Raw genomic sequence first — 22,250 nt, forward strand, 5'->3', positions numbered from 1 at the left:
AATCGTTTTCATTTATTCTGAATAAAGAAAAGGTGCAAAGGAAACTCCAACTTGGTAACTTTGATTTACTTTTCATAACTCTTACATACTGTACAGTATTGCAGAACACAAAAATACAGAACAGAAAATTCTAAAAATGATGTACCAGCTGGTCGGAGAGCTGGTCATAAGTCTGAACGGTCACTAAAGGTCAACAGGTAGGTTCATAAGTGAGGAGCATCTGTAGTATGGGGGTCATTCCGAGTTGATCGCTAGCTGCCATTGTTCGCTGCGTAGCGATCAGTGAAAAAAAATGGCTAATCTGCGCATGCGTATGCACCGCAATGCGCGCGCACGTCGTACGGGTAACAAGTCCATTGTGGTTTTGCACTGGTTCTAGCGACGATTCCAATCGCACAGCCGAACGAAAGGAGATTGACAGAAAGAGGGCATTTATGGGTGTCAACTGACTGTTTTCTGGGAGTGTTTGGAAAAACGCAGGCGGGGCCGGGAGTTTGCTGGGCGGGTATCTGACGTCATTACCGTGTCACTAGTCTACAGGGCTGGTCTTGTTTTGCACAAAATGTGTTTGAAGGCGCTCTGCTGCACAGGCGTTCGCACTCCTGCAAAGCAAAAATACACTCCCCCGTGGGCGGCAACTATGCGTTTGTGCGGCTGCTAAAAACTGCTAGCGAGCGATCAACTCAGAATGACCCCCTATAATCCATGTATTACTTTGCAGTGAATTCAAGGTCTTAGATAAAATTAATAATTTTTTGTGGAACATAATCAGCGCTAGCTCCTACCTTCTTGTAGGAATGGGGCTGCCGCTGCTGCTACCCGTTCCCGGAGAGGAGACCGCCAGCCACTGCCAGCTGGATCCCGACACCTGCGCAATACATCTGGCAGGTTCCAGGACCGGTATATGTGCATTACTGGCGGTGGGGTCTGTGCATGCACAAGGCTCCGGCTTCTAGTGACTGCATTATTAGCAGCCCATAGAAGTCTGCTAGGGCTGATGATGAGAGAGGGAGTGGCTTCCCACAGAAAGCACACTCTCTGCTAATCGCAGTCCAGTCTGGCAGTCCCAGAGGGAGGAAACACCTACAAATGGGGCTGAGTATCCATAGGGCGTCACTGCCAGTCACAGTATAACCAACTGCTTTAGGTAAAATCACAAATCAGCCACTGAACGTAACACACAATCACTATATCTATATAGTTATCATACAGTAACATAGTTACTGTATCTATATTTTCAAAATATGTACAGAATAAGCCGGTGCCAATGACAATTTCCTCCTATTTTAAGGGAAGTTGAAAGACTTGTGTAACTGCAAAACAAACTTGTTGTTTCCAGGGTTGGTAGATGTGTGAGGAGGTCAATAGTTCCATACTTTTAATCATCTGTAGAACTGATTATTCCTGCTCCCCAAGGGACATATTAATTCATGTCATGAAATTAAAACAACAATTCCAAACTTTGCAAGTGTTATTGAGCAATTTCCTATTTTCCTGTATACTGCCACAGATAACGCTAGAAGGTGTATAGCGAGCTGCACTCTGCAGACATCATGTCACCACTCGCTGCTGCCAGGTCTCTTACTGGCCGCTCGGCCTGTAACTCAATGCTCTTAGGCTTTGCTCTTTGTTTAGCCTTTATGAGTTAGATGACAGGTATGGGAAAATATTCATTATACAAATTTATATAATGTCAGTGTCAGCCTTTGCAGGAGAATAATCAAAGCTTGGAGAATATTAACGTGGAGAAAGACAAAGTACCAACCAATCAGCTTCTGTCATTTTTTAGGCTGTGTTCAACAATTGACAGGAGCTGATTGGTTGGTACTTTATCTTGCTACACTTTATCTTTCCCCCTTTACCTCACAAATCTAAAGCCTCCTAGAAACAACATTTATGGTCCTCCTAGGAAAGCTATATACTATGTGCCCTTTAAGGTTGTGTGACAAGTTAAGGTAAAGGGAGGGATGTCTGCACTAATCCCAGAATGGATAGCTCTTATTGGAAAAGCTGTCCTTTGTGATTTTAATTGTACATTCATACAGTGTTACTAAATGCAGCTATGCTTCAGATCATTGGTGGGATGTATCACATTCAAAATGTGAAGCTTAGTACATCCTGCCAAAAATGTGGTCAATTTGTTTTAAGTGCACCCATCACCTACTCACTGTGGATTGAGGGCCTAATTCAGCATGGATCACTATTCTGAGAAATTGCAATTGTCTGCGAGTAGAAAGGCGCTGCCCCAACAGGAAGAGAAAACGCCCAGTGCAAAATTATGAATGCATCGCAGATCACTATCCACTCGCAGAGGCATACGCAATTCCCGGAACATCAAAGAAACTTGCTTTCTGAGCAAATGTGAGCAGGTCTGAGGCTGCCAATAATCTGCGCCTGAGATGGCCTGGAAGTTGTCTGCACTGACGTCAGAGACCCTCCCCAAAAACGCTTGGGCACGGCTGCATTTTTTCTGGCACACCCAGAAAACGGCAGGTTTCCACCCAGATATGCCAGCTTCCTGTCAGTCAAACAGCGGCTACATTTCGATTATGATATGTACGCGTTTCCTGTTCCTATTACCCCTCACACGTGTTTCTCAGAGTAGCGATCCATGCTGAATTAGGCCCTTAGAAATTTTGCGAATATAGCCAGTGCAAACTCCAGGAACCAATGACATCATGGAGATGCAGGCCTTCAGTGCATGGTTCAGCCCACAAAATGGCTGCTGCTACTGCATTATGTCATTGGTTGGGCTGCATAATTAATTTATAACATCTTTTGCAACCTGTTATATGCTAAAGTGCACTCCCGCCGCGGCTAGGCGATTCAGCGCCTAGCCATGTTAAGGGAGTGCACAGACACACTCCCATTGCAGTGAATGGGGTCCGTGTGCTTCTCACATGCACGCGCGTTCCAGACGTTGTGATAGGTGTGCCTAGGCGGACGCGCCCTGGCACAGACGGAGCCACGATTAGCGTGGCTCCATCTGTATATACTGTATATGTAGAGGGAGAGAGAGTATCTGTTTATCATAATTTATCTTATTGCCAATATGTGTTAAAGTACTGTATACATATGTAAAAAAAAGTTTCAGAATATGTAAATTAGCGTAGTATAGTTTGTTGCAGGACTTTTTGGATGATCTTTTTTAAAACACCACAGGCAATAGGGTGCGAGAATCAGAAAGAGAGATTTTGTGGGAGTTCAGTTTTTTTTTAAAGTGGCAATCATTTACATGGCAAAACCAGGTTGATTTTGCTATTTAAATGATTGGCACTTTAAAAAAACAGGAGGATTCGTTTTTTGGTTCAGTTTTGGATTCCTTTAAAATTTCTAAAAATCGATAAAACAGCTAAAATCATGTAATTTGGAATTGTTTACATGCAATCCAAACTCAAGTTTGTTTTTTAAATCCGAGTTCCAAATTGACAACAGACCCGTGCCGGGACTCGGTTCCATTCAGAACCCCAAAGTGATTCCAACTCGGAACCCCTAAGTACAGGAAAACTGAACCGACTGATCATCTAGTTATACATGACCATTATTATAAGGACATTATTATATGGGCATATGTTATCAGGGGAGGCTCCTGTGTAGGACAAATCTTTTGTCTTGTGGACATCATATATATTTAAAGTAAGATGAAACTTCTTTTATTGTCTCATAGGCTGTATTACCTGGTGTATTGCATACCGATACAGATTTGACGTTTTTGATGGTCACTAAGACAGTGAATTTAAGTAAAGTGAAAAGCAAGCCAATATTTTACATTGCCAAATATAAAGGCTGCGTGTTACTGAGTAGTACAACATGCCTGAAATTACTGGAGTGTTAAAACTTAAGTAAACAGGTCAATCACACTCTCCTTATATTATAAGAAATATAAGAATACTTATATAATAGACAATTTCAGCCATGCTGTAATTGCCAGTAGAAGATCTTACTTTGTGGCAAGTTACAATCTTGTAATGCTTCTTCTAATTAAGTTTATAATTTCCTTTCAATACAAACACAGCCAGCAGACCTTGAGATACATCATTAACACAGGAACTCTTGGCGCCATCAAGCACGAAGAGGTGAAGAATTTGCATCCTTCCACTGAAATGGCCAAATTGTCCAAAGCCAATATTTTTTCCCAGGAAAATATTTTATCCAGTTTTACAGCACCTAAGTCCATCACACTTTGCACATGAAGTTAGTAGATATAAGCCGTTTGGATAACACTTGACACACTTTATCCTCCCCAACTCGTTACTTCCTGGTCTAAGGAGACTATCAATAGAGATGTCTGGCCCACAGGAAGTTAAGAGCTCCAGAGGATGAAACATTGGTACAAAAGTTCAGCCAAGGACTTTCATGTATCCATTGTCAGGCAAACAAGGAAACATTAGCTTTGAGACGGGCATGCACCCAAAATTAACATAAAAAGACCACTGCTACTCCAAAGATGGGAGCACAAGTCCTCCTACCAGTTCCCATATTGCTGGTGTAGGAAGACTGGTAGGATATGGCACTTTGCATATTAGGGGAATGGAGTGAAGTGGCGTTTGTGAAGTTTAGATAGTTTGGGAAACAAACACTGTTAAGGAAAAGAACATGAATATTTTGGAAGACAATGAGAAACAATAAGATGAGATCATGGTAAAATATATAAGATAGAGCTATAGATACTGTAATGAGTATCGAGAATTCAAATGAAATTTGGTAAAATCAGGCTCTATTATGAGGTAATGCTAAACTCAAAGTAAAAAAATAATAATACATGTGCCCTAATTGATATTAAAAAAAATATTTGCTATTTATTATTATTGACCAATCTTCTTGGGGATATCGCTAGAAAATTTGGGGGTCTATTCATGAAGCAGTGAAAAGTATGGAGTATTGAGCCAGTGGAGAAGTTGCCCATTGCAACCTATGAATTGCTACGTATAATTTTATAGAATGCACTTTATAAACGTTACCTCAACACTGATTGTTTGCCATGGGCAACTTCTCCACTGACTCACTGCTTCCTGAATAGACCCAATAGTCTGATATGCATCAATTAATAATAAAAAACAGAGCAGTATAAACAATGGTGCTCCCACATATACAAACAATGGGGGGTAATCCAAGTTGATCGCAGCAGGAAATTTTTTAGCAGTTGGGCAAAACCATGTGCACTGCAGGGGAGGCAGATATAACATGTGCAGCGAGAGTTAGATTTGGGTCGGTTATATTGTTTCTGTGCAGGATAAATACTGGCTGCTTTATTTTTACACTGCAATTTAGATTGCAGATTGAACTCACCACACCCAACTCTATCTCTCTCTGCACATGTTATATCTGCTCCCCTGCAGTGCACATGGTTTTGCCCAACTGCTAAAAAAGTTCCTGCTGCGATCAACTCAGAATTACCCCCTATGATAATATAAACAAACCAAGGTGTAATTCAATCAGTTGCAGGACTTTCCGTGGTCTTTTATCTCCCAGGTTAAGAGCCTGGAGCTATTCAATTACTGCCTGCAGTAAGCCCCAAGGAGGGTGCAAACAGAATTCTGCGCTAATTGCAACCTCGGGACTTACTATGGGATATAATTGAATAGCTCTGGTCACTTAACCATAGAGCTAAAAGCCTGTGATAAGTCCCTTGGTTAATTGAGTTCCCGCAAAAGTGTTAAATGTACATCAGTGTCTCCATGAGTGTTGGATTTAAGCTAAAGGCCCATATAGACGGGCCGATGCAGGAGAGATGTGTGCTGAGCGACCTGCTCAGCACACATCTCTCCCGCCGCTCAGCAAAGCACGATCTGTGCTGAGCGTGCGGGGGGAGACGGGGGGCGCTCACTTCACCCAGCGGGTGAAGTGAGCGACCCGCTAGATTGGCCTGCACGGCAGGCTAATCTAGCACCAGCGATAGCGGTGCGCGGGGCTGCGCATCACTATCACTGTTAGGGCTACACACGGAGCGATCTTGCTGAAAATCTAAGCAATCTAGTCAGATTGCTTAGATTATCGCTCCGTGTGTAGCCCCCTTAAGTCTTGTGAGACATAACTTTGCATTAAACCTTACAGGTGTGAGTGAGCCACCAGGTCCCATGCAACTCTGCTATTGTCGGACTTCTTCTTTTTTTTTTTTTTACAAAAACACAATGTGACTAGAATGCACGAGGAGACTGTGCTGATTAATTTGATATATGACACTTGTATATTGTGTGTGACTCAGGCTGTATACGAAGAACGGAACTTGGCATGGATAAGCTTGTAGCACTTTGTATGCAGAGTCAGAGACTCTGCTGCATACAGAGATGTAAGTGTCACATATCAAATTAATCAGCACAGTCTCCTGGTGCGTCCTAGTTATACCGCATTGTCACCAAGACACATTTTCAGCAAAAACGTTAGCCGATGCTAGAAGGGCCCTGATGAGGTGCAGTTTGGCTCAACTGCAGCAATGATGGATGAGGACACATGTATTTATCTAGAACCATGTGTAAAGAGAAGCTTCACATTTCTCCAAACAATATCATTATAAAGCAAAATAAAAACACAATGGGCCCAATTCATGTTTGTACGCAAATGCAGTTGCAATTCCCTAGGTTACGGAGCTGCTAACGTTAGCAAGTGAAGCTGCCACTCAGGAATGAAAAGAAACACCCATTGGGGTCATTGCTTACTCAACTGCAATTTCGTACACATTAGTGGACCATATGCAATTACAAAGAACATCGCAGCTAAGGTTGGTCGCAGACTGGCCACAGCAGTAGCGGCTAAGACACTATGTATTTGCATGAACGATCACGCTGCCATCAGAAGATACATGTCCCAAAAAAGGCCTTGCACACACCTGGGTTTTCCAAAATACTCCCCTGAAACTCCCCACTGACACCTCCAAATGGCCACTTCCTGTAAATCGCTCTGAGTTCTCAGTGCAAGTGGGATCGCAGCGGCACCCTCACACATGCACATTAAGATCGCAACACACGCGCAGTCTGACGATAAACGCTCCATTGCATGAACATCGGCCATTGCGTACAAACATTAAATAGGGCCAATATTTAGTAATTAACATATCCCAGAAGACAATCAGCTAATTCATCAGCCACTCAGCAAATATTACAGTATGGTACTGTGGGCCCATAATAGCCCATTATCCAGCACTTGATTAAATACTGGGTGCTAACAGGAACATGCCTGTAAAACAGTACATAACATTGAATATTTGAAACCCTATCAATTCAAAAACAATACTTATTATATCAGGATTAAGACACCATGTACCCCTACATAAAAATGGTTTACAATAATCTGTCCCCCTCAGTGTCTACTAAGGGAGAGATGTAGCAAAACCTCTAAAGAGGACAGTAATTTCCCAACCAATCAGCATCTACCATATAGCTGTCAACTATCAACTACATTCTACAAAATGCTAACTAGAAATGTATTGGTTGCTATGGGCAACTTCTCCAACTGTCCTCTTTAGGTGGGAGCCTGGGTTGCCTGATGGGAAATCTGTCCATGATAGTCACTGGTGTTTTCAAAAGCTAATAATTAAGCCACAAAAATGAAATAGTTGAATTTACCTGTAATAAATATATAGACAGTCCTTGTTAGTTCCTTGGATGAGGTAAAGTATTCGTACTGGCAACTATAAGATCCAGTGTCCGTGAGCTGAGCTTTGTGCAACGTTAAATTTCTATGGCAGATGGACTTGAGGCTTCCCTGACACGAGTTCTCTGTAATCTGGAGCCTGGTACTGTCGTTCCCTGAGGTGGCCGGGAGTGTCCAGGAAAGTTTTAGGTCTCCTCTGTAAAACATGGACATATAAGATCATTGGATAAAAACCCAAATGATGATATTGTTATCTATCGGAGCTATAGACACACACACACATAATTACAGATAATTATTGATTTGATGCCAGTTCAATGTTCATCCTACTGCTTTTGTGGATTTTTCACCTCAGTTCAAAAATAAATTGTCAGGTTAATTAGCTTTGGATGGAATTAACCTTAGTATGTGTTTATGGGGTAGAGAATTTCGACTGCTCTTAAACATTCTCTGTAAATGTGCTGCAAAACATATTCAGTGCTATATTGACAAAGATTACCAAAAAGGAAAAATATATAGAATAAATTAAACATGATTTCTTACTGATGTTGGAAAACCATTGACATCTATGGCAGAGCTGTCGGTAGTCAATGGTACGGGCATGCCGACTGTCGGGATTGTGAGGGGGCAGAATCCCTGCATCGGTATTGTGACCGGTGGATCTCCTGACTGCCGGTCACATAACTACATCCCCCGGATACACGGTGAAAATAACTTTAATTCTTCTTCTTCTGTGGTCATTATTTTTTTGCATAACTGTATACTGTTTGCTGGCATAGGCGTGCACAGCTAATTGTATTAGGGGGTGCACCGCTGGAGAGGTGTGTCTAGCACCACCTTTTGGGCGTGTCTAACAGCACACAGGGACATGAATAGAACTATTTTACATTCTTGTAGTAAAATCACATGGCTTAATCTGATTTCTCCCTAGTTCCTAATAATAATGTAGATATAATATGCCCCAGAGAAATAAAATGAAACATGATGACAGTACTGACTGTCTGCTACAGCATAACCCTGAGCCCTAGCTGCTGCTGCTCCCTATCACTGCTTACACTTTCCCAACCTATCCCTGACCCAGTGGCGGAACTAGAGAGTGGTGGGCCTAGGTGCATATGCATTCCCCTAACCCACCACACACACATAACCCCTTGCATCCCCCAGCACCTACACCCTGATTTTGAGTGGACCACTCTGAAAAATATGGCAGATTTAGGGGGCCAAACATTTCAGTTTTAATATAATACAAGTAAGGTTTATAATTTACACATGTGCCACTAGAGCCACATCTGCCTCTTTCTATGACGACAGCCTTCTCCTACGCAGGACAGCAGCATTTGTCACACATGTCCCCATGATCACCAGCTACTGACAGTGGTGCCCCTTATTCCCATTATGCCATACAGTGTGAGATGGAATTTACATTACACCACACGGTATAAGACAAAATTCACATTACGCCACACGGTATGAGCCACATTCACATTATGCCACACAGTATGAGCCACATTCACATTATGCCAAATGGTATGAGACGAAATTTACAATACGCCACACGGTATGAGCCACATTCACATTATAATACACAGTATGAGCCACATTCACATTATGCCACACGGTATGAGCCGAAATTCACATTAAGCCACACCGTATGAGCTGAAATTCACATTACGCCACACCGTATGAACCAAATTCACATTGCGCCACACAGTATGAGCCGAAATTCACATTACGCCACACGGTATGAGCCGAAATTCACATTACCCCACACAATTTGAGACGAAATTCACATTATACCACACAGTATGAGCTGAAATTCACATTACGCCACACAGTATGAGACAAAATTCACATTATGCCACATGGTATGAGCCGAAATTCACATTACTTCACACAGTATGAGCCGAAATTCACACTACACCACACAGTATGAGCTGAAATTTACATTACGCCACAAAGTATGAGCCAAATTCACATTACGCCACACAGTATGAGCTGATATTCACATTACGCCACACAGTATGAGCCACATTCACATTAAGCCACACAGTATGAGCTGATATTAACATTATGCCACTGTATGAGCTGATATTCAAATTACGTCACACAGTATGAGCTGATATTCACATTACACCACACAGTATGAGCCAAATTCACATAATGCCACAGAGTATGCCCTTAGCAGTGCTAGATACCCATAAAACCCCCAGTGCTCACTGTTATAAGTAAAACACATTACGAGGGATATAAATAATCTATAGTAATAAAAAATAGAAATGTAACATATATTAAACACGCATGTTACATAAGGTGATTTACGGTTTCATTCGGCTCCGACTCCGAGCCCTCCGAGAGGAATGCTGGCCTGATGCCGTAGCTGCACACCGGCACAAGAGGAGAGAGTGCAGTCTGGAGGGGGCAGAGAAAGCGCGGACGGGAGGGAGGAGAGCGCGGACGGGAGGGAGGAGAGCGCAGGCGGGAGGGGGGGGGAGCGTGGATGGGAGGGAGGAGAGAGCGTGGAGTGGGGGAAGAGAGCGTGAACTGAAGGGAGGAGAAAGAGTGAGTACCGAAGGGGGGAGAGAGCATGGACGGAAGGGGGGAGAGAGAGAGCGTGGATGGGAGGGGAGAGAGAGGGCATGGAGGGGGGAGAGAGCACGAATGGGAGGGGGAGAGTGCACGGACTGAAGGGAGGAGAGAGAGAGCGTATGGGAGGGGGGAGAGAGAGTGCGTACGAGAGGGGGGTGAGAGCGTGGATGGGACGGGGAGAGAGAGCATGTATGGGAGGGGAGAGAGCATGTACGGGAGGGGGAGAGAGAGCGCGGACTAATGTGGAGAGAGCATGGCCGGGAGAGGGGAAAGAAAGCGTGGATGGGAGAGGGGAGAGAGAGCGTGGATGGGAGGGAGGAGAGAGAACGTGGAGGGGGGCGTGAGCGCGGACTGAAGGGAGGAGAGAGAGCGCGTTACGAGATAGGGGAGAGAGAGTGCGGACGGGAGGGGGGAGAGAGAGCGTGGACGGGAGGGGGGAGAGAGCACGGGCGGGAGGGGGGAAGAGAGCATGGCTGGAAAGGAGGAGAGAGAGTGCAGAGGGGGGAGAGAGCGTGGACTGAAGGGGGAGAGAGAGTGCAAACGGGAGAGGGGAGAGAGCGTGGATGGGAGGGAGGAGAGAGAGCGCAGAGGGGGGAGAGAGAGCGCAAATGGGAGAGGAGAGAGAGCGCGGACTAAAGGGAGGAGAGAGTGCGTACGGGAAGGGGGGAGAGAGAGTGCGGACGGGGGGGGGGGGAGAGCGTGGACGGGAGGGGGGAGAGGTAAATATTAGTCCGTCCTGACTGGGTGGTGGGAGGGGGGCACAGGAACGAGCAGCGATCACTGAGCTGCAGGCGTAGCGTGTGGGGGGTGCCGGACATTAGGGGGTGCCTGTGCGCACCAGGCACCCCCTGTGCGCACGCCTATGTTTGCTGGGGTAGTGTATTACTTTGTGCTCCAATGTTGTGATGTTTGTGAGGATGTAAATGTTCCTCCTCCTGATGAAGGAGCTAGAAGGGTCAGAGTGATCCCTGCTGACAGTACTATCTGAGCAGAATAATGAGTCTCCTGATGTAGGTAAATGCAAAAACAAAATAGTTAGGGTGGTGTGAGCATACATGTCGGGCAAATTTGTTTAAAACTACAATGTAATGCAATAATGCATTATTATTATTTTTTTTACAAAGTAATAGAATAACCCTTTCAGTTTTGTCTTCCTGTGATTTAGAACAAATCACATTGTTATGCTAATGCGTGTAGGCCATATGTACAAGGGTATGCGGTTAACATTCCGCCAGTTGGGATCCCGACCATCTCAATACTGATGACGGAATCCCGACGGGAGTACTATACCGCCGCCTAAATACCGTCGAGGTAGGTTATTCCCGCTGTATGGGTGTCCACGACACTCATAGAGGGTGAATAGAACCTGTGGCGAGCTAAGCCCGCCACTGAGCCTGCAGCGTGGCAAGCGCAGCAATTCCGCAAGAAGCTTTGTTGCGCTCGCCCTCCTGCTGGCATTCTAGCACCCAGGATGCCGATGTCGATATACTGACATTCGGTATCCCGTGTGGTGGGTGTAAATGCATGCTGTGCATCATGGGAGATGATGTCATGCCGAGGTGACTCACTTCCTGTTTGTCTCCTATTACTTCCACTTGGTGTCTGGCTCATGCTGAGTAAAGACCTGTATTACACTGATGCTGCAAGTGTCGTCCTGAGTTTGTTGATACACATCTACATTGTGTCAGAACTGGGATGCCATGGCACAAGGTCTGAGGAGAATAGATCCGCTGATATTTGATGAAAACGTGGCTGACAACTGGCTGAGGTTTAAAAGGGAATGGCACGTATACTCCATAGCAGGCCTTTCAGACAAATCAAACAAAGTCCAGGCATACATGCTGCTGAACCTCGCAGGCACCGATGCTGTGGACAAATCAGATGTTTTTGTATACGCTGACGGAGAAGACAGAGAGGATCCTGACATCCTAATTACAAAGTTTGAAGAGATCTTCATGCCAGTAAAGAATGTAATTATGGACAGGCATGTTTTCAACAGCACAAACCAAAAGGGTGATGAGACTATACAGTCCTACGTCTCAATGCTAAAGCTGCTGGCAAAGAAGTGCAATTTTGGTATCCCCACAGAGGAGCTGATCCGTGACAGAATCGTATGCGGCATACACAGTGACAAGGTACGTGCACAGCTGCTGCGGGAGAAGGGCCTCACATTAGAAACTGCCATAAATATCTGTATATGAAACGAGCAGTCTGAAAAGGGCACAAGGGAACTAAGAAAGGACGCTGAGGTTTGTGTCATGGCGGCCGTTCCGCGCCAATCATCCATGTGTGGGAACTGCGCACCACAGCACCCTCCTGACAAACAGCGCTGCCCGGCATATGCTAAATGATGTAATGCATGTGGCAAATGGAATCATTTTGCAAGGTGCTGCCGCTCCAAAGATCAAACTTCCATAAAGCTACAGTCTGAGTCGCGCTATAGCTGCTCACCCCGGTGGATCAACAGGTCGAAACGGAGCCAGGGTGTGAATCAGTTTGCATGACAGTTTGTGATAGTGTAGATCACTTGGATGAGAAGGGCGAAATATTTATCAAACTGAGAATAAAGCATAGGAACAAGGTGGCCATAGTCAAAATAGACTCAGGAGCGAAGTGCAATGTCATATCTTACAAACAACTATGTAAAATAGATCCAACTGCACAGATAAACCTACAAGACAAGATCACTTGATAGCTTATGGTGGCTAGATCATCACTACACTGGGTACCACAAAGCTAAAGTTTACCCGTGCTGATTTGCTATTCCACATTGTGGATCAAAAGGTCAAACCATTGCTAGATCTCCCTGACAGTATGAAGCTAGGCCTTCTCAAATTGGGGCCTGAGGTACACGCAATACAGATGACCGTCCCGGAGATAAAAGACTTTCAGGATTTATTTGATTGCAGTTCTCTTAGCAAGCTCCCTGTTGTGTACCATATGAGGCTGGATGACTCTATTGTACCTACAGTCTGTGCCCCCCAGAGGGTTCCTGTCGCAATAAAAGACAAAATCATTAAAGAGATCTACAGAATGACTCAATTGGGTGTCATTGTCCCCATAGAGGAAGCAACAAAATGGGTGTCCGCCATGGTGGCCGCATTAAAAAAAGATGGGACTGTACGTCTTTGCATTGATCCAGTACACTTGAACAACACACTGCTGCATTCATATCACCATATCATCCATTCTGGCAAATCCCTTTGGACAGAGCTTCGTCCCTGCTCACCGCATTCATGACTCCGATAGGGCGGTATGTCTTCCTTCGCATGCCCTATGGAATCACTACAGGCAGTGAGGTCTTCCATCACTGCATGGAGCAACTGTTTGCAGGCTATCCCTGTGAAATCATCGTCGATGACATCTTGGTATGGCCAAGGCACCAAGGAAGAACACGACCAGCGGCTGCACGAGGTACTTGAACGGGCCCGTGCTTTGAACCTCAAGCTCAACTCAGACAAATGCAAGTTTAGAGTCACCGAAGTGGTGTACGTGGGCCATGTGCTCACCAGTCAAGGTGTCAAACCGAACCCCAATAAAATCACTGCCATCCAGCAAATGCCGCTTCCGGCTGACCAACAGGCACTGCAACGTTTCCCGGGTATGACTAACTAACTGTCTAAATTTGTCCCGCAATACAGTGAAACCACGGCACCTTTGCGGCAGCTACTCCGCCAGGACTCAGAATGGTGCTGGTTGGACAACCACAGAGCTGCTGTTGATCGACTAAACACCATGCCATCCAATCCATCGGTCCTGCAATACTTCAACGTGCGTGATCTGGTAGTCCTCTCTGCCAACGCTTCACAGAGCGGTCTTAGGGGCCGTGCTCCTCCAACACCGCAGACCGGTGGCTTTTGCTTCCAAGGCCCTCACTGACACTGAATCCAGGTATGCACAAATTGAGAAAGAACTGTTGGTGCTGGTATTCGCTTGCAACCGCTTCCATGACTTCATCTATGGCCGTCCTGTCACAGTGGAACCGACCATCAGCCTCTCATCACCATACTGAAGAAGCCCATCCACTCTGCTTCTTCCCGTATTCAGGGCATGATGCTCAAGCTGCATCGGTACAACCTGGATGTCATATATAAGCGAGGCAAAGAAATGTACATTGCTGATGCTCTTTCTCGAGCCTTCCTTCTGACTACTGACGTGAACTCTGCTGAGGATGACTATGAGGTCATGGCTGTGGAGGTGTTCCCTACCAAGCGACTGGAAGAGCTGTGTGCTGCTACACTTGCGGATGATCTTTGCCAGCGTCTCTCTGCTGTGTTTATCAATGGCTGGCCATCCTCTTCCAAGGAACTGTTGCACTGCCTTCGCCCCTTCTACTGTATGAGAGATGAGCTCACCGTGTCTGATGGTGTCATCCTGCTTGGTCATCGCTTCATGATTCAGGCTGCCCTTCAGACGTTCTACACACAGTAGAAGCACCAAGACCATGCCGACCTGGAGGCTACCAAGCATAGGGCCCGTGAAACCGCTTTCTGGCCCTCCATGTATGGTGATATTGACTGTACTGTGTCGTTTTGTGCACCCTGCAATGCCTTGCGTCCACACCTGCCATGGGAGCCCATGCTGCTCCATGACATTCTTGATCTTCCGTGGTCCATTCTTGCAGCTGATTTATTCGAATGGAGGGGGAAGGAGTACCTGGTACTAGTTGACTCCTATTGAGGATGGTTCGAGATAAACTACTTGCCCAGCACCACAAGTCAAATGGTCATTGCAAAGCTGAAGAGACACTTTGCCGCACATGGCACCCCTAGCAGCTGATCACTGATAATGCCCTGCAATTCAAGAGTAGAGAGTTCAAGGACTTTGCAAATACATGGGACTTCCAGCACATCACTAGTAGTCCACACTAACCACAGTCAAATGGATTGGCAGAGCGTGCAATCCGCTCTGCAAAGTACCTAATGGAGAAGTGTGCACGAGATGGATCGGACATATACTTGGCACTGGTAAACTTGAGAAACACGCCCCGAGATCAGAGCCGGATTAAGGGGGGGGCCCAGGGGGTATATACCCCGAGCCCCCTCTCTAAAAGGCCCCCCCCCCCGCCGCCAGCCACAGATCGGATCTCTGTTAGCAATCCGAGCTGCAGCACTGGCCTCCCGGACCCCGCGCGTCTCCCCGTCGGTTGCCCTGGCAACCTAACAGCGCTGGCGCCGGCGCTTCATAAAGTAAGGGACAGCTGAGTGACGGCTCAGCTGTCCAATGGGTGAAAAGTAGTAGCAGCCTGCGGCTCAGTCACTGGCTGGGCGCGCAGGCTGCACGAAGATGTGTGGAGCCAGAGGGGTTGCATGGGGGAGCGAGCTGTAGCTGCTCTCCTGTCTCACCAGCAGCCTGCCAGCAGCAGATCAAAAAGTAAGCTGGGTGTATTGTTTGTTGTTGTTTTTTTTTACCTGCTGCTGTGTTAAATCGTCATTTTTTGCTTTGTGTTGTGTGTGTGTGTGTGTGTATATATATATAGGTGTATATGTGTGTATATATATATATATATATATATATATATGTGTGTGTGTGTGTGTGTGTGTGTGTGTGTGTATATATATATATATATATATATATATATGTACATGTGTAAACATATACTGTATATGCAGGTGTATGTATGTACATAGTGTCCCAATGGTGCAGCACTCCTGGCGTCTAAGTAATACCACTATTGATGAAAGTGCCACACTAATAAAGGTCACTGAAACATTGCCAAACTTATGCCTAAAACAGTGGTATTACTTAGACGCCAGGAGTGCTGCACCATTGGGACAATTGTGGATTTATTTGTGCAGCCACCCAGCGCAACACCCGGTGGGCAACCGCTGCAGCATTGTTCATGCAGGGAAAAAGCCAGACATCATGCCTTTGATATATATTGTGTGACCAGCGGTTTGGAGACCGCCGGTCACCATACCGAAGGTGGGATCTCAGCATTTAGATGCCCGGCGGGCTAAGTGGCAAGCTGCTCTGCACTCGCCACAGGTTCTATTCCCACTCTATGGGTGTCGTGGACACCCACGAATGGGAATAGTCCCTTCTAGTCGACATACCGACTCTAGGAATTGTGATGGGAGTGAAATGTAGCCATCGGTTTTATAACCGGCGGTCTCCTGATTGCCGGTCATATAACTACATCCCATATATATATATATATATATATATATATATATTTTTTTTTTTTTTTTGATCTCCCTGCCTCTATGTTAGGGGCCCCCTTGTTTGAAGCGCCCCGGGCCCCCCATAGCCTTAATCCGGCTCTGCCCGAGATGGACTTCCATCCCCAGCACAGTGCCTATTGGCACGGCGCACCCGCACAGGCATCCCAATGGCAATTTAACTCCTGCAACCCAGAGTAGAGCCATCAGGTACGGGAGAACATCAGCAAGCGCAGAATGGCTGCCAAAGCTTCTTATGACAGATCAGCATACCGCCTGTCACCACTGTCTCCAGGCCAGCCTGTCCGCATGCAAACCGAGCAAGGATTTGACAGAATGGCAGTGGTTCAGCATCCTGCAGGTCGTCCAAATAGCTACGTGGTACAGTCTGATAATGCTATGTATGAACACAACCGCCGCTATCTGTTAAGTGTACCTGAAAAAAGCTCTACACAGCCTGACTCATCAGTTTCTACCACAGCTGCAAGCCTGCAACCAATGTCAGTGATGATTCGCATTGCATGAACAGTCCTTCCTCAGAGACTACTTCTGAAGTAACAGAGCCCTCTGGTGCCACAGTGGACATGCCCATGGGTTCCCAGTGTACCATTACCAGATCGGGCGTGTGTCCCAACCCAAAGTTCCAAGACTTTATTGTATAATAATGTCTCTTCTTTTGTTCATGTCTAACATTGTCACATTGTTGTATTCGTTTCATATATGTTCTGCATCCTTCCAGTTTTAAAGGGGGGATGTAAATGCATGCTGTGCATCATGGGAGATGATGTCATGCCGAGGTGACTCACTTCCTTTTTGTCATCTATTACTTCCACTTGGTGTCTGGCTCATGCTGAGTAAAGACCTGTATTACACTGATGCTGCAAGTGTCGTTCTGAGTTTGTTGTTACACATTTACAGTGGGATCACATACCGATCCGTACTTTTCACTCTTCTGTATCATTCATCATAACATTGTTATACAGTATGTAGAGAGGAACACACTTTGAACATGCATTGATGTTAATTCAATATATATCACTTGTCCTGTGTACTGACATTTTGTTATTGATTAAAAGTTAAGAAATCCAGAATACAGAGGGTGTGGCTATGTCTTGGATAGGGACACAAGGGTGAAAAGTACATGTGCTGTACTGTAGGTAATTGTGAATGGTAATTTAATGCTGCATTGATATGATTGCTCCCAATCTTCGGAACACCCTAGGCTGCTCCGTGCTGCTGTGTTCCCGGGACTGAGAAACTGGGAATGAGGCTTTCTCTATTGCAGAATCCTCATCAGTCCCAGGAAGCATGTGGAAACCTTCGAGCTCAGTCTAAAGAGATATTTTCCCATGTACTAATGTAACTTTAAGTAGGACTTATATGCCCAACTTGGGGGGTAATTCCAAGTTGATCGCAGCAGGAATTTAGTTAGCAATTGGGCAAAACCATGGCCCTCATTCCGAGTTGTTCGCTCGCAAGGCGATTTTAGCAGTATTGCACACGCTAAGCCGCCGCCTACTGGGAGTGAATCTTAGCTTCTTAAAATTGCGAACGAAAGATTCGCAATATTGCGATTACACATCTCGTAGCAGTTTCAGAGTACTGTAGCTTCAGACTTACTCGGCATCTGCGATCAGTTCAGTGCTTATCGTTCCTGGTTTGACGTCACAAACACACCCAGTGTTCGCCCAGACACTCCTCCGTTTCTCCAGCCACTCCCGCGTTTTTTCCGTAAACGGTAGCGTTTTTTCCCACACGCCCATAAAACGGCCTGTTTCCGCCCAGTAACCCCCATTTCCTGTCAATCACACTACGATCGCCTGAGCGAAGAAAAAGCCGTGAGTAAAAATCCAAACTTCATAGCAAATTTACTTGGCGCAGTCGCAGTGCGGACTTTGCGCATGCGCACTAAGCGGAAAAACGCTGCGATGCGAAGAAATTTTCCGAGCGAACGACTCGGAATGACCTCCCATGTGCACTGCAGGGTAGGCAGATTTAACATGTGCATAGAGAGTTAGATTTGGGTGGGGTGTGTTCAATCTGCAATCTAATTTGCAGTGTAAAAATAAAGCAGCCAGTATTTACCCTGCACAGAAACAAAATAACTGACCCAAATCTAACTCTCTCTGCACATGTTATATCTGCCTCCCCTGCAGTGCACATGGTTGTGCCCAATTGCTAACTAAATTCCTGCTGCGATCAACTTGGAATTACCCCCTTGGTTCTTGTTTTCTAAACAAATGGCAGTATTTATGCACATGTCCATTGTCTATTAGCCAGTAATAGAATGTAAATGTTTCTTACTTGCATGCAAGATGAATTGGCTGGCCTGCTTGTACAACTATCTCTTTCCCTTTTATATTTAGAACAGGTGCTTTTAACTTGGAACCGGAACTGTGACCTGTGAGATAAGAGAAATAGTGTTAATCAATGCAATAAAATAAACACACACAGAGAATAATGACTTGCTGCTTGTTCCCAAATCGTTATACTTGCTGCATTATTTAACACAGAAATTTACTTCACATTGAGAAATAGACATCGGGGGTCATTTACTTTGTGCAGATTCACTACAGCACAAACATTAATTGTGAGTGTTTGTGTGAGCTGTGTAGAAACTCTTTCCACTTTGCACGCTCTTTGGACATCTATGACCATACAGAACGCTGCGCATTCATATAATTTACAGAGGGACAATAAGCAGCTCGGCACATGACTTTGCGCCTTGGCATGTTCAGTGCATTGGATCAGGCACAGCTAGGGCTTAAAACCGTGCTGCGCTCATAAGTCCAGCCATGTGCAAGATCTGGCAAATTTTGGGTAGTTTGGTCTATAGGACCTAGGATTGTGGACCTTATTTAGAGTTGGGAGCAATTCCACTTAAAATGCGCTTGGACAATTTAAGTATAAATCAAACAAGATGCAAATGTAAAATTGTAACTTTGTAAAGTCCAAACAAATAAGCAGGATGTAATCAGGATCCAGATGGTCACGAGCCTTATGGTCAGGATCTCGAAGGTCACAATCTAGACTGCAGAATAGTGACAGTCACAATGCCGATGGACCCTATGATGAGTATCAGGGTTAGGGGTAGAGGGAGAGCTAGGGTTAGGCCCTTGAGGCAGAGTTAGAGTTACGCTGCAGGATGGGTTGGTTAGGGTAAGTTTAGGGATCGGCACTAGGGGGAGGGTTATGGTTAAGTTACGGGAAAGGACGGTTAGGGATAGGCTGCAGGAGGGGATGGTTAGGGTAAGTTTTAGGGATCAGCACTAGGGGGATGGTGTCATTGCTAAATCAAAACTTGCACTGATGCTGGTAATTAGAGACAATTGCTAATTAGGGAACATATTTTATAAGATGCAGCTTTTCAAAGCTCCTGCTTACCAGTGGTTCTAGCTGCATGATTTAAGAGGGCAATAATATGAAATTCAAAACACACCTGGTTTTGAATTTAATATTGTTGCCCTTTTAAACCCAGTGATAAGAACCGCTTACAAACAGCAGTTTTTGAAAAGCCGCCACTTAGTAAATATACTCCTAGGTATCCATTGTACTCGTTCTAGGTACGCCTGGCACTGTAAACAATGCAATTCACACCTATAGCGCCAGCAATTGTTAGTATGAAATATATTTATGCAGCACTTTTTTTAAAGCTCATTAGCAATACACATTTTAAAACACTTGTAGCTTTATTTGTAAGTCACCAACAAGAAACAAAATGCAATAATAAACATAAACATTACAAGATCTGTCAGCACAGATTGCATACAGGGTACTGAACTCACAAAGTCCATTATACCCTTTCACATCGCAAAAGTAACCCGGTATCGACTCGGCATATTTCTGGGTCAACACGGGTCACTGTGCGATGTGAAAGGGCCCCATAAGAATTCCCGGGTCGCCTGACCTGGTAATTCAACCCAGGTAATAAGAAGGATTATTCCCGGGTTGCTACCGGGTCAGTGGCAGCGTAAACGGATTCCTGGGTCGATGCAACCTGGGTCCCGTTTACTACATAGGGAGAGGCGGCGCTGAGATGAGCTCATCCCCCGCTATGCAACTGACCCAGCATATTTCCAGCTCGGAAAGCCAGCGCAGAGGCTCCAATGCCGGATCCCACCTGAGAAGGACCCGTTTCCAATTCCCGTGTGAGATCGGGCATTGGAGATCATCTGAAAGGGGTATTACTGTATACAGTGTCGGACTGGGGCATGAAGGGCCTACCGGGGTAATGCAGTGGTAGGTTCCTATGCATAGAGGTGTGGCCAGCCACCGCATTGGTTTATATAACCATTAGAGACTGCATGGGCTGGGACCATTGATATACAGTCAAGTCCATAAATATTGGAACATCGACACAATTCTCATATTTTGGTCTCTATACACCACCACAATGGATTTGAAATGAAACAAACAAGATGTGCTTTAACTGCAGACTTTACGCTTTAATTTGAGGGTATTTACATCCAAATCAGGTGAACGGTGTAGGAATTACAACGGTTTCTATATGTGCCTCCCACTTTTTAAGGGACCAAAAGTAATGGGACAAACTAAATTTATCCTAATTCACTTTTTAATACTTTGTTGCAAATCCTTGGCAGTCAATTACAGCCTGAAGTCTGGATCACATAGACATCACCAGACGCTGGGTTTCATCCCTGGTGATGCTCTGCCAGGCCTCTACTGCAAATGTCTTCAGTTCCTGCTTGTTCTTGGACTTATTTATGGACCTGACTGTATATATACAGTCAATATTGCTAGTGCATGCATGATAATGTAGCAGATTAATATCAGCAATGCATGATAGAAAATACACCATAGTCCTGTGCATTATAATGGACCATATGCATAATGTATAATGCAAGTGCACAGTCTGGAACCTCTTCCCTAGAGGAGGAATTGGGCACTAAGCAGTATGGCCCACCGGGGGTTTCCCCTGTACCCCTGTGGGCCAGTCCGATCCTGACCGTATAGTAGCATCAGGCTTATTTATTGTCAGCGTTTAGAAAGGAAGAAAGTAGCTTTTACATCATATATGCATTTAAACATTTTGTCATTGACATTGTAAATATTATACATACATAAGAATCAATCTCGCACCAGTAATGAAATATAATAATAGACTCTCATAGGTCCCTTCCTCATAGATGCATATAGTAGATACAGTTTCATTCTTCTGGCTAGAAATAATCCACTCTTATGAGGTGCTACTCGCTGCTTTTTTACAGACACAAATAAAAAAGGAAAAAGAAAACAATTTTGTGGATGCACTTGGACCAAATAACATTATAAAAATCAAATCTTTATTGATATGTATAAAAATTCTGAATGTACGTGTGTCACAGGAAATGGTGAAGTATACACGTCGGGATGTAATGTAGTCCGAGATCACCGAAGGTGCGGGATGCCAGCCGATCTCAGATGTTTTTTAAAGGGACAATCAATTAAAAGGCAAAACCATGACTTGTAAGTAACTGTACCTTTAATAAAAAGTCTGAGATCAGCCGGCATCCCGCACCTCCGGTGATCTCGGATTCCATTACAGCCCGCTGACAGTGTGAGAAAAGGGAAAGAAAAAGGTGTATTAAAATTCTTAGAAAAGACCTCTGACTGCTGTCTATTCTTACTGCCTAGATATCAGTTATTTATTAGTATACATGGGCTAATTTGCATAGTTAGCAATGTTTATACAGGTTGAGTCTCCTTTATCCAAAATGCTTGGGACCAGAGGTATTTTGGATATGGGATTTTTCCGTATTTTGGAATAATTGCATACCATAATGAGATATCATGGTGATGGGACCTAAACCTAAGCACAGAATGCATTTATGTCACATATACACCTTATACACACAGCCTGAAGGTCATTTTAGCCAATATTTTTTATAACATTGTGCATTAAACAAAGTGTGT

General features: G+C 44.9%; 1 protein-coding gene across 1 annotated transcript in view; it reads right to left on the minus strand.

The window, feature by feature from the left end:
* FLT1 (fms related receptor tyrosine kinase 1) overlaps nt 1-22,250 on the minus strand; it is a 117,932-nt gene that overhangs the window by 55,211 nt on the left and 40,471 nt on the right. Inside the window, exons 2-3 of the mRNA XM_063951728.1 lie at nt 18,642-18,738; nt 7,563-7,786 (exon numbers count right to left, since the gene is read on the minus strand). Of these exons, the coding sequence (XP_063807798.1) occupies nt 7,563-7,786; nt 18,642-18,738 (321 nt within the window). The remainder of the gene's footprint in view (nt 1-7,562; nt 7,787-18,641; nt 18,739-22,250) is intronic.

Source organism: Pseudophryne corroboree, chromosome 2, assembly GCF_028390025.1.
Source record: "Pseudophryne corroboree isolate aPseCor3 chromosome 2, aPseCor3.hap2, whole genome shotgun sequence".
NCBI lineage: Eukaryota > Metazoa > Chordata > Amphibia > Anura > Myobatrachidae > Pseudophryne > Pseudophryne corroboree.